General features: G+C 36.1%; 1 protein-coding gene across 8 annotated transcripts in view; it reads right to left on the bottom strand.

Annotated features, from left to right (window-relative positions):
- The window catches only part of JAKMIP1 (janus kinase and microtubule interacting protein 1), a 244,905-nt gene that overhangs the window by 109,007 nt on the left and 121,997 nt on the right, over window positions 1-13,901 (bottom strand). For 7 of the 8 annotated variants that reach the window (XM_050337666.1, XM_050337665.1, XM_050337671.1 and 4 more), the window contains exons 15-19: window positions 11,034-11,135; window positions 8,052-8,105; window positions 6,990-7,055; window positions 4,513-4,581; window positions 1,101-1,178 (exon numbers count right to left, since the gene is read on the bottom strand). In XM_050337666.1, the coding sequence (XP_050193623.1) occupies window positions 1,101-1,178; window positions 4,513-4,581; window positions 6,990-7,055; window positions 8,052-8,105; window positions 11,034-11,135 (369 nt within the window). The remainder of the gene's footprint in view (window positions 1-1,100; window positions 1,179-4,512; window positions 4,582-6,989; window positions 7,056-8,051; window positions 8,106-11,033; window positions 11,136-13,901) is intronic. The other variant, XM_050337668.1, reaches the window with a different exon arrangement.

The raw sequence follows: 13,901 nt of genomic DNA, 5'->3' as shown, positions 1-13,901 counted from the left end.
CTTAGTTCTAAGTTTCCATAAGCAATGGAGAGAGGAACACACCTATACTTGTATACATTAATCCCTCATCCATCTCTTGCTGTTTGCCAGATTCCTAACGTGATTCTCATGCACTGACCAAAACTGCAGTACTTTGCAAAGCAGAAAACACAGGAGAACTTCACATTGGCATGGAGAACTGTACTCCCAAGAGAAAAGAAAGGAATCATGGCAGTGTTTCCCTGATTACTGGGGTTAGCATGATCCTATTAAAAACCAGCATCCAGACTGACAATATTTGGATCAAGAGCATCTGATCACATCCCTTTAGCCCTCATAACACCTTTGTGAGGTAGGTAATTCCATCCATATTAGTGATGCATAAACAGATGCGCAGAGAGGTTAAATGGCTTGCCCAAGGTCACAGTGCTAGAAATAGAGCCTGCTTGCTTTTATCTCTGTTATCTGCTCTGAGCACTAGACCTTGCTTCTTCTCTGAAAACATTTTCCCCATAAGAAACATTTACAATGTATAAATAATGGTTCAGAACATTATATGTTGATTTTCTGAAGTCTCACTATTAACAAAGTTGAGTGTGCAGTTTTATCAATTCCTAGATAATTCCTAATTTTTACTCAGCCTGAAAAAGGCAAGGTTGTAGCTCCCCTTTTGAAAACTAGGAAGAGTAAGGTTGGATTAGGACCACGCAGAAAGGAATCCCATAGGAAGAACAGGTATTCCTGATTTAGGATAGGTTAGCAGCAGTAATACTTACAAATGCTTCAGGAAAAGAAATATTAGAAAAGTTCTAAATTTCTGAGGTATTCTACTAGTCTACAGTTTTTTGCATACATAAACGAGCTCTTCTCATTCCAGATGTACTACCAAGATGCTTGTATATAATAGAATAAAAAATGCAATGCAAAAACATTACACTTGTAAGTACTATAACCCATTTCCTAAGTTTTCATTTAAGTAATAGTTGATTTCTAGTCTGGCAGAAAAAGAGATATAAAGTAAAAAATAACCCTATTTATAATTAAAAGAAACAAAACCAAAAACCCCTGCATTTTATTCAGTCTGTTCAAATAGAAAAATTTAATGACTGTTCTTTTCCTACCATGTAAGCCTGGTCCAGAGCTTGCTTCCTGTAGTCGAGTTCTTCCTCTAAATAACCCTTCTGTTTACTGAACAGGTCCTGAGCAATAATAAAAACAAGGGAGTGTTTGTTCTTTATCCTAATTCATGAAGAATCATAAATGCCATCATTTTCACACAAGCTTTCCATTTGAAAGCAAACGAACACCTACAGCAAATGACCACATTCATCCTAAGGATAATTGGAAGATGAAATTTACAATATTAGCACTTCAAATATGTGTATTATATTAACAAGTTGTACCTAGAAAGCATTGACCTCTACACCAGTGTACAAACCTGCCTGGACCTGACAGAAGTGCACAGAGCAGCAAGAGGTGAATGGGGATGTGCATGCATGTGGTCAATAGCCATAACTTGCACAGGGCAGGACAAGGGAGAGAAAAGAGAAACACAAGTGAGGGCATTTTATGGCTTTTCTAAAAATGTCCCATGTGTATCCTTAATGAAATCATGGGGCAAAACCTAATTTCTGTTGTCTAGCCCGTTCTTCTACAGAGGAAACATGAACATGCAGGTCTGCAGCTGGGTTCTGCAGCACCATTCTGTGCCGTGCTACTGAAGCAGAAGTAACAATTCAGTCTTCAAGTCAATTTGAAATGGGTAACGTGATGCCCAGAGAGGTTGAGTGACTAGCTGAAGAGCTGACAAATTTTCAAGATGCCTAGGATTTACAGGAATTTTTCACTTTTGTTTTTAAAAGTAAGGCTACTCTCACAGTTATTTCATATATATAAAAATATTAATTCTGAAGACTGGGATTTCAGTGGAACTCGGTATCCAAAAGCATGATGTTGCAAGCAAGTTGTGGGCATTCAAATGGATGTCTGAATAGTCAAACCTTTAGAATGTTTTGGATCATGGAATCATAGGATTGTTTGGTTTGGAAGGGACCTCAAAGACCATCTCTTTCCAACCCTCGTGTCATGGGCAAGGACACCCTCCCCTAGACCAGGTTGGGTGATAATAAGTAGAACATAAAATAGTTATCTGACTTTATTAGCTTTTCATTCAAGATGTGATTTCACGCTCAAAAAAATTATAAGTATACCAGAAAGCAGAGAAGCCCTTTGATTGAATTTAATATTTTCCATCATTCTTTTTTCCATTCAACAAATTTTTTAATTTTCTCAACTTATTTTCTCAACATAAATGCCAAATTAAATACATAGGGTTCTTAAGATGATTTACTGCAGCCTTCATTAAAAGTATCAAAAAAATCAAATATTTCTGGTCCAGTTAGTTTTATTGGATATGTGATTGCCCCAAAGTCACTTATTTGGCCAAATTTTGCCTTCAAGCATACATGTGGACTTCTGACAACTTTGCTGTCAGCTGCCAGTGTAGCACTGACACAGAGTTTGCCTAAGCATGAACCATGATTATGAATTCTCAGTCCAAACATCTACTTTAAAACAAATTCATTCTAATCAACAAATCAATGCTTTGGAGGGGCTCAGGGCACAAAGTGACTACAGATGACCTCCCACATGTTAAGAGCAATCCAGAACTGGTGACAGTAGAAACATATAAGATCAGTATTAAAGGACTCAGAGGAATAAGGTGCTATTTGTTCTCTGTATAAGAAGCATAATGTTTATTATTAATTTATTTTGTAAACTTGTTCTTTTAATTGCCCACTAATAAATACTGAAGGTAAAGCCAAAGTCTAAGTCAGGCCTTGATCTTGGGGCTGGAACTTGATTACCCACAGATAGGCATCTATAGCTATGATACCCATTTTAGAATATGTTACTTCAGCTACTGGTCCAGAAGGGCAGGGGTCTCCAATAAGTCCCATAGGTCATATTTGTCAGCCCCCTGTGGACATCTCCAGAACTCTCAAGAATGTAATATGGCCTCAGACGCCATGCTTATGCAACTGAATCCAATCCCACCTTGACTACCCAAGTGTTATAATTTTCTGATGGGGATGGATTACAGCAAAACTGGTGGCTGTTGTACAAGATGCAACCACCATGAACTGCACAGTAAAGGACAAGTCTGGTCCTGACATGCTTACAGGTGTCTGACACCACAGAACTAGACTGAGTTGTCTGAGGCTGTAGAGGGGGTCAGACCAGCTCAGCTGAGTTCACCACCAGACCCCAGAAAAGCAACGCAGCTGCCCTGATCATGGTACTTCTCAAAAAAGGTACAGTAAAAGCTGCCCACAAAAAGCAAGAGGGAAGGAAACAAGAATAGGACCCCAAATCCTTAACATGGGTTCCAAGGATGACTAAACCAGTGCTCAGTTCTTCTGAAAGCATCATGCTAGAATGTTATTTCTTAACTCATTTCATGATTGAGTCAATCATTAGTGATGCAGATTCTCAGACTGCTGTGCTAAACAAATAGATGCAAGGGCTACTCGAAGTAAGAGTTGAAAACATCACAGATAGTAAGTGGGAAGACAACAATTCAAGTTATAAAGAAATAATGTTTTTCCAATTCTTCTTACAAAAGAATTTAGTATTTGTGGGCACTGTCCCTTCCAAAAACTTTTGCATTTTTCCATAATAAGAGTTAAAAATAAAGAAATACTAAATGTGGGAAGGATCATATCTATGATGCATTACAATCAGTATGAAAGGCTACACTCAACAGAGAACAATCTGAGCACTTCTCTTTTTGTTTGTGGCTCAAACACACACTTCTTCAGTGGCCATGGGCAAATCACTTAACCTCCCTGTCTCATTGTCCCATTCTTTAGGATGAATGTAACGCTAATTATTTATCTACCTGTAAAAGGTGTGGTGAGGATTAATCAGTGTTTGGAAAACCATTTGAAGATGTGAAGCACAGCATGCATGGTAAACCAACAAAAATGAACACATTCTAAAATTCTTTGTTCAACATATGGAAAAATAAGGTCAGTTTGTTCTGCAAGACAGAATTGCTTTTGAGAAAACATTCTGTCTTTAGGTATGAAGACCATGGGACAAGAAAGGTCATCTGGAGTAAGAGGTCTTGACAGCTTGTCCAGAAGCTGAGTATCAGAGAGCAAAGAAATATCCTTACAAATTCTAGTAACATGCCCTCAAGATTCAAAAGACAATACTGTTGCCAGACAAATTAATACACAGGGAAAGCACAGACAATTTCATACTGTTTGGTCAATATGCTCTGTAGTTACGCATTTGTGCCCTAATTTGTATATAATATGCTATTTTTGTTCTATACAGATTTGACATTACCCTTTCGCCCCAAAGAATATAAGCAATAGATTGTTCTAGAAACCTTTGCCTATTTACCATGAAGCAATCTCTGTTAAGCAGAGAAAGGCAGCAAATCAACTTGGGATGAAGTTTATACACATTCCCTCGAGATGAGTTTTAGCTAAATGAATTATACTTTTAGCTACTGTTCCTTACCTTTTCATTCTCCAGGTCTAACATCTTCTGTGTCAGTGCAGCTTCTGTTCCCTCTATCTGTTTCAACCACTACAGGAACATAGCAGTGTGAAGGGGAAAAAAACAGTACATGAAAAAAAAAAATAAAGCTTTTGAAAAAATTAGTATCAAACATTTTGCAAGTTTATTGCCAACACTTCCAGGCACATGCTATCTGTCCACTTTGAAGTTCTACATAAATAAACAGGTGGTGAGAACATAGGCAGAATGGAAGACTGCAGACACACTAAGGACTAACAAGTGGAGGTTGCTTTCCTACATTAAATAAATTTTTTCCCCCCTGTAAAGTTCAAGATACAAAACAGACTTGGATCAAGAATGCAAAATCAACCTGACTGTTTCTTACGTGATACACCAACAAGCACAGTGCTTGTTGGCCTGATTTGCAAAACCATCACCTAACTTCAGGCATCCACTGCTTCATTTTTCCAGAGGGCAATTTAAACAATACACAAGGTGGAAAACCCAATCCTTGATTTTGCACAGTTTGCAACACTCTTTGTGGGAAGAGGCTCACTTCTGAAACATCAGTAATATAGAGGGAAAAACAAAACAGAGAGACAGACAGATAGATGGAAGTTCTTGTCTTTGCTACAATGAATCCCTCTCCGTTCTGGTGACCAAAAAACCAATCAGAATAAAGAAGAATGGTATACTTTGCTTTCCAAAGAAAAAAATCACTTGCTGTAATAGCTAAATGCATTACTAACCATCATTGGGATTATATTAATATTTCACATTTAAGTTTATTGGAATGGATGAGAAAGCTCAGTTCTGAATTAATTGTTTTATTTAATTTCTCTACTGGTCTATAATAAGGATCAATTACTAGCTTACAGAGACCACAGTTTAGACTAATGCTTCTTTTTGTAGCACCAGCTACCATTAAAACCAGCTGTAACTTTGCCACTGATAATTATCACTGTCCTCAAATGCCTTGCTTACTAACATTGGACTACCCATATTTGCTTTAATTCTTTTGGTAAGCATGGCACATCAGCTTTTTTTAATTTATAGTTTTAGTGAATTCATGAGGGCTCAGACTCAAAGGAACTAATGACACACCAGGATTTTTTCCCCAAATATTTAGATATGAAATTTCAAACATAAGTTTACAAATACACAAAATGTAAATTCATTATTTCATAATTTTGGACCTTCCACTATTTAAGAGACCAGTGAATAAAAATGGAAATTTGTTTTACCTACTTAACTTTACACAGAAAAAAAACGAACAGGAACCCTATATTCCCCAGGGATTCTATTTTCATCATCTTTGTTTTCTTCATTTTGAAGGTGACAAGCTGAAGATATTCCTAAGAGAAACCTCACCGCTGATATTCAACAAGACTGTGAGCATTCTGAACCCTTGAAATTGATAGAAATGGACATCTCTCACAGCTCCCCTCAATCAAGCGAAGGGCTATTTGCAATAATTAGAGGTTTAATTTTTTTGAAGGTATGAATGATATGCAAAACTAAATGTTGATCCTGATCTTCCTATGCCTGTAAGCCTTTCTGGAACCAAGAGGGACAGAAGAGACAACCATGTGTTTAGGAGTCTCTATCTTAGCCTTTTATACTGAGGTTCACCTTCACTTTTAATGCTACAACACAATTAAAACATATGGATTTTAGCACTTTTCCTCATTTTTAGTTTGCTTATAGCAATCACTCACTCAAATTAATGATTTTAAAATTACCTAGTATGGATTATCTACTTCAAGATATTTAGATAAGTAGATTATCAAAATTATACCAAATAAAGTAATTATTGCAAAGTGCTCAAATTTTAATTTCAAAGTTCTGATTCTGAATTTCAAGAATGCATCTAGGAAAGATTTAACAGAAATATATGAAAAGGATGGACAGAAGTTTCTTTAGAAAAATATACAAGCCTTGCTTAGTTCTAAGTATCACTGCTATTCATATACAGATTATATTTCCTCTGTAACTGAGAATTGGTCATGCAGAAAAGAGTGACCTGACTGAATATCTACCTTGTACAAACTACTTTTTCTCTATGTCCACTGTTTTACAGAGGGAAAGACCACTGACTGCTCTGAGTTTTTTAAATCATCCACAGAAATGAGCCTGAAACGGACCATGGGCCCCTTACCAAGGATGTCACAGCACCACGTTCCCAGGAGCACTGAGGACATCGGCACTTCTGAGAATGAAACCTCTATTGTTAAGTGGCTTTTTTAGTACTTTATGCTAGGGGAATATCTCTAAAACATGTCTTTATTTTTAAACTAGGCTTATTTTGTAAGTTTGATTTTACCTTAAGACATCACAATCCCAACATTCATGTAAGGATGAATACATGCTCAAATCCAGATGACCCAAACAGAAAAATCATGCTTCCCTGGTAAAGTTATATGATATAAGAAGACATGGTCAATTTTCAACAAAGAAAATCATTTATTGAATTCTACCTTTTCACAGAGGGAAAGCACAGTCCCAGCTTGGATTATTGCAACCTGCTCTTCATTTCTCAAATTCTAAAATACAAAAAGATGCATTTTAAAGTGGGTCAAAAATTCATCCTTTAACACAAGAAATAACTGTACTTCAAAAAATAAATAACTTACAACATCTAGAATCATAGACATGACCAAAAGGTATCCCATGATTGAAAGTATTAAAAGTTAAACCAGGAGTGCTTAGTTTCCACTCAATTTCAGTCCATCACCTCCCCAACACCTTTGCAACAGTTTATTATTTGATGAAGATTAAGTGGTTTCTGTCAGGGATTTTGAAATTTTTTTCCCCTAGGCCTGTTAATTGGACTATGGCCCTACAACAAGTGAATCTCCCCTTCATGCACTTTCAGAGGTAGACTTTCCATTAATGAAAACAATGCAAAGATCAAGTACCACAGAAACCCTCACAGAACTTTCAACATAATATGCAAATCTAGAACTTAAAACCAGCATTATAAAGATCTCAGTCTGTTAAACCTAGCTATAAACTGGACCCAGCTCCCTGGATGTTTGTGCCACAACTGCATGACCAAGATTTTATTCTGTATTTGGCACTATAGAAGAAAGGGAGACAGTTATCCTTGCCTTTCTCCCAGAAAATCCACTCCTGGCAGAAAACAGACTTCACAGTTGTAGGTACTACTACTACTCCTCAAAAGATAAAACTCACAAACAACTTGGTCTGGTTTTCATTTCTGTTTTAAACCTATTTTCATTTCCTTTTATATTTGGTCTGGGTTTTATTTTTTCCCTCTGCCTACTTCAGTGCCTTTTTCTACATCATTCAGTCAAGACCAAACCCTAGCTTAAAAAAATACACTTTTCACTGGTATCAGTTTAACTAAGAGATTTCAAGTTTGTAAAAGCAGTAGCTAACAATTCATATTCTTCATACAAATACATATAGGCATATAAAAATCACCCTCTGCATTTTCTTGGATGTTATTATCTGCTGTGGGGAAAAAAATGTATTGAATTAACCATAAAACTGAAGGTATATTTAAAATTTTTTACCCCATTATCTCCAAGAATATCTAGTTTCTTCATAAGTTCAGATATATTCACGTCCTGAAAAAGATGTTCAAGATTTATTTTCTTTAGAGTAGGTGAGAAATAGTTTTTATATGCTACATTTTATGTACCCTTTATTCACTTCTGTTTGCAAAGAGACTACAAATGTAAATAAGTGAAACATCAGTTTTGCATCACAATTACAAAAGTGTTACTGATGCTTTCAAAGGCAAAACAAAATGTCACTTTTGATTACAGCAAGCAACTTGGGTGTCTTTCATGAGGGCAGAATGTTCCTCCATCATTCACATTCATCATCCTGCTAGTGTATGTAGAGGAAAGATCAAAGCTGATAAACAGGCTTAAAAGTGTGTTTAAAGACAAAAGGCTTAAAAAACATTTTTTTGTTTGTTTGGAGTGGAGCATCAACCACATCAACCTACAGAACTTAAAAGGACGGAGAGCATGAAGAAAATAATTGCTAAGAAGGTTCCCTGGGTGATTTGCTGTTTGCTTTTTATTTTCTTTGGTAAACAAAAGTATGGGGTTTCAAAACAGCCTTACAATGCCAGAAGGGAATGTGCACAGAGGGCTGTACATGCTCCTCCAAACACCATCAGCTCATAACCTTTGAGTAGAAAGCTATGTTTCTCTTCCAGCCAGCTCTCAGATCCACAAAAAGAGCTGAACAACCCATCTTTACTAAGGCCCAGCCACTGAAATAAAGAAAAACACTGCTCTGATTTTAAAAAAAAAAAAAAAATAAATTCAGATGATATCTTTATTTTGCACTGTGCCAGGGTCCATTCCTAGGCCTCAGAACTCTGTTTTTTGCTTTTACAAGTTCTTGGAAGGGGTCATGGAACTGTCTAACCTGCGCTAATCACATTCTCCAGAACTATTCCAAGTATAGTCCACAGGTTCACATGGACCAGGGATCATTCCCATTGACAGGTTGTATGCAGCTGTGCTGTTCAAAGGTAGGAAGGCTTGAGCACATGGGAAAACATCAGCTCGTGTGAGCCCAAAATGCTTAATTCACATACATAAAGCAAACCAGCCTTGTTAAACGCTGCCACTTCTGCTCGTATTTAGCACTGCTTAGAAGAGGACAATATTTCACAAGGCTCTTGGCTCATTTGTTTCATTGCTTCCAGTACATAATGTGCTGCTTTGCATTTATGCTTTGGGCAACTGCACTATGTCGGTAGTCAGGCTAATCAATCTTTAACATTTTTTAAAGCTAAACCAGCTAGGCTTGCAAATTACATAGCTACATCAGAATATATTAGCTCATGATTCTATATTCCAGTGAGGAAGGCTGAATAAGAAACGAAAGATTTCCTGAAGACCAGGCACAGATGTGGGAGAGAATCTACAAATTAGTCCAGTAAACTGTTGTGTTCAAGTTGTTCGATCCTGAGAAGTCCCCTCCCTCTCTTACCTCAACACCTCACCAGTGTTCCCAAATGTTACATTAGCTATTTAACACTGCACATCACTGACTCCAGAATGGTGCAAACCTTAATACACTTGTGTTTGGAACAAGGTTAAAAACAAAATATTGATTATCATCAGCAATGACAATATTGAATGGAAACTTCTTTAGCCAAACAGTGATGCTAGTGAGGAATTGAATTCACTAAGACATGCAAGTTCTTGCATCTATTGAGCCAGAAATAATCATTCTAATTCATTTATTTCTGTATGAAGCATAAAGGAAGATTTAGAAAAAAAACTAGATTTTGCATCATTTTGGAATCTACTGTGCTACTGATGGCTAACAATTTTGAAAAACACTGAAAACAGATAAAAGGTCAGCAGTCTCAGCATGCTCATGTTAGGTGACTCCCTCTCCTTACAGGTAAGTAAACTGAAGGTCAGCCTGAAAAGAACACTGCTGTTAAGGAGTGTCACAGTAAACAATGGGGAAAAAATAGGAATTCTAGATCCTGGTACACTGTACCTGCTTACAGCCAACACGTGAATAAGAAAAATGGATAAGCTAAAAGCAGGTCTGGCATCCCATGAAGGTTCTATTTGAAAGCTAATACGCTAACTGATGACTCTTGATATGGTTTGGGAGATAAGTATCTAACCAAACCTGTAGGTAAGAATGAGATTTTAACTTTTTTCTTTTAGACTACTCAGCTTCTAAAAATATGCAGCCAACAATTTCAGTTTATTTACTCTAGAGATCATACTGTGCTCATTAAGGCACTCAATAGCAGCAAGTCTCCTGTAGGAGGACTTGAAAACACAATTAAAAATATTAGTGTAAATCACTAGTGAGTGGCACTAAGATTATGCCTTAGTTACTTGTAGAAAAGTCACCCTGACCTGTTGTGCAATATTACTGACAGCACCAGTCTGAATTCAATCTTAGCTGAAGCAGCATGCAAATCAAGTGTCACAGCTAGCCTGTTCATGGGGGAACCGAAGTGAATAGAGTAATTCTTGCTTCCTCATAGCAAAAGCTAACCAAGGGAGATCCCTTGTCTTGTGCTTGATCTAAAATGACAGAGTTCCACTTATCTGAGCTTGGATCAGGCACCTCATGATTCAAGGCCCTGGTCTAGGAAAATAACTCAAGCATATTCATTCAACAAACAAAATGCTTCACTAATCTGGGTGTAAAATAATACCTCAATGTCATATTTCTGAACTTAGATGAAAACATTTAATATCAAGAACAATGTACTGTAGCAAGTCTGACAATGAATCACATCAACTCACACTTTCTTCTCTAGACCAAATGTAAATTATTTTGATTGACCAGACTTCATTTTCATTGAGGAACTCCTGACTGACTACCAGAACGCATTCTTACAAAATCCTTTCCCAGGTTAAAAATATCTTTTCTTACTAAATTAATCTTTTCACGTTTTCTTCCCTGGCAAATGCCAGACAATCTGTTCGGATATTAGATTGGTTATTCCAAAAAAGTTCCTAGCCATCCAACTGTTTCTAATGCTCTGCATATACCTTTATTCCTTCCTGATGACAGAACAGTTGAAGTGCACTTCCATTGTTTTCAGGGAATGTGGTTATATGAAGATTAAATGCTGGCGACCTTCGCTCTCTCTCCTGAGGAAAGATTTGTTTAAAAACAACACGTGTGATTATATGTAAACACTTATTCCACACCTTTACAAAACATGCTTACACATTAAAAACGCAGATTCCTGTTCACATTCCAAATATATAGTATTTTCTCATATTTTTACCGTATTTGAAGAATTTTGGCTTTAGCTAAACACAAAAATGGTGATAGCTGCCAACTGATTCCATGTACACTTAGTTTCTGCAAAGTTACCCGACACTCCTCAGCTGCAGGAACCCTTGCAACAGCGGCCCTAATTGACTGAAGCTCTAAAATACTCTGCAGGTTTTTATCTTGATTAAAACCTTACTTAACTATCGCTTTCTTGTGTGAAAAAAACAATTTAAAAAAAGAAACTTCAGGAAAAAAATTTGAACTCCATCATGGAATAGCATTATCACTGAAGATTTTCTCACTAAAACTAAAGCTGTGTATCAGCATAGCAGCTCCCTGTTTATTCTACAGTCAGCTTTCCTATTAGAGTATTTAAAATCTCAATTCAGATTTACTGTACAACCCAGGATGTCAGAAGATGTTGAAAGGCAGCACTATTCTACAGTTATGATGTTCTCTATGCCCAAACTAAAAATTATAAATTCCCATTTATCTAAAACTCTAGTATTTCTAAAACTTATCCAGTCCATCTATTTGAGTTTTACGTGTTTCTTCAAAATACCACCCTATTAATTCTTAAAAGGCAGAAATAGAGTAAAGCGATAAACAAGAAATTTTACTTCAATTAAATTTTAATGTGCTTGTGAAAATTTGACTGGATTGAAAGCTCTGGGCAACCAAGGCACCAGGTCTTATCTGAATTCTCTTTGGCCGTGGGAACACAAGCAAGGAGCACCAGATTTCATCTCCATTTTACAAGAGGAGGCTTTGGCAACAGCAGCTTCATTTTCTGAGAGAGAACACTACTGCAAATATTTTACTTTTTATGACCATCCATGTGTTGCTCCATTTTCTAAATTACAAAATGAGGCGCTTTAATTGATATGGCAGGAGGGCTGCATCCGTTCACTTCAGCAAGTTACAACACATGGCAAATCTTGTTCATGAACTAGATTAAACCTAATTTGAAACTACAACGTAGAGAGCAAAATCTCCATAGGCTATACATTTTTCTCCCTCTCAGGTTTTATTTTAGATAATATTTACATTAACAGCCTAATTCTGAAATGGGCTTAAATAACTTAGCTGTCATAACCCAAAACCAGAAGCTTAATTCTTGTCCAAATTGTTTTAATTTTGTATATTGTTAAAAATTAATCAGTTGCAATTGCATTAAACTCACCTAAACTTGCTTGTATTAAATTATAAACAAATGATTGTGTTTTCTACGTTAGCCTAATTTCCATCTGAAATAATTTAATTGCTCTAAAAAATATTGTCCTGATTCCCAGAAACATTGACGGTTTTCCTAAAGCATTGCATTTTCAGTCACATTTGTGTCTACATGCTTGACTACTAGGGAAAAGAAATCTTTTCTCATAATTGCACAAAAATACTTCCATTGTTATTCTATGAAACAAGTTTTTAAAGCTTTGGCACATGACAAAATTCAGCATGTCACACTGAGCTTTTTTTGATGTGGTTCTCGCATGTGAAAAATACACTAATGAAGGATCTACTGAAAAACATTTGCTCTTTTCCTAAGAAATTTTTTTTTTAACTGTTTTACTTCTAAGAGCACTGACACTTTAGGAAGCAGTTTCTAGTGTAACTGCCAATTCAAATGCTAAATTGTTCTTCAACTTTTTTTATTTTTTTAACTTCACAATTCTTTTAATAAAATATAAAGATATGTATTAGAAAGCATATTTATTTTTCTGAACATCTACTGAAATTCTAATAACCTAAATTCATAACTTTGAATATAATGGGCTATGACATCAAAACATATGGTCGAAAAAGAATGAGAAAAAGATTAAGAAATGTCAGAGACAAAATGAACGTCCACATAATGGGAAGACATGACATTTTCATCTTTATCAGAGAAGTTACACATGCCAAGATTTTCAGTGAAACGTGCTGGGTGATAAAAATTATGGAGGAGTGACAATGATAGGTTTCTCGGAGAGTTTATTCTAAGCAGTGTTAAGAATGCTGATGATCTTTGAACAATGTGTCATCAGGCAGTACAACCGTGTGACAACTGTGCATCATACACAACTACTTTAGTGTTACTAAATTCTACATGAGCCCAATTTATCAGGTGATAAGAACCACTGTTTTCTATTGTAATCCATTGTAGCCTACATGTTCAAATTGTTATTAACAAATAATTTTGCTTATTTCATTTATGCAAAGCATAGAATTTGTTTGCTTTTGGCAGTGTATTAGTTTGACATACACAGGAGTTGTACTTGTGCTTCACCACTTTGACTTTGTCAGAGGGATTTTTGTTTTCATTTTCCGTTGACTGAGGCCAATTATTTCCAGTCCATTAGCAGTTTAAACCATCAGAAAATGGATTTCAGGTAAGAGGAATTCTTTCAAAGCATCTATCAAAATATATTCTTTTAAAGATAAATTTATTTCATAAGAATGTGATCAATCTTAAATCAATGTAATTTAAAGCAATTATACATTGATGTGATGAATGTGTCAGATCTTTAGTCAGATCACTGCATGCAAGATGTGAGAAGGTGTGTTAATTTAATCAATGCCAAACAAGGCTGTAGTATACATACCAAGTGATTTTACATGCAGGAAAGGAGCAGTTATGGAAATGAAACAAATAAAAA

The sequence above is a fragment of the Myiozetetes cayanensis genome, unplaced genomic scaffold (genome assembly GCF_022539395.1).
Source record: "Myiozetetes cayanensis isolate MyiCay16 unplaced genomic scaffold, myiCay2020 scf7, whole genome shotgun sequence".
NCBI classification, from domain to species: domain Eukaryota; kingdom Metazoa; phylum Chordata; class Aves; order Passeriformes; family Tyrannidae; genus Myiozetetes; species Myiozetetes cayanensis.
Note: the sequence above shows the minus strand (reverse complement) of the source record. Positions and strands in the feature narration are given on the sequence as shown.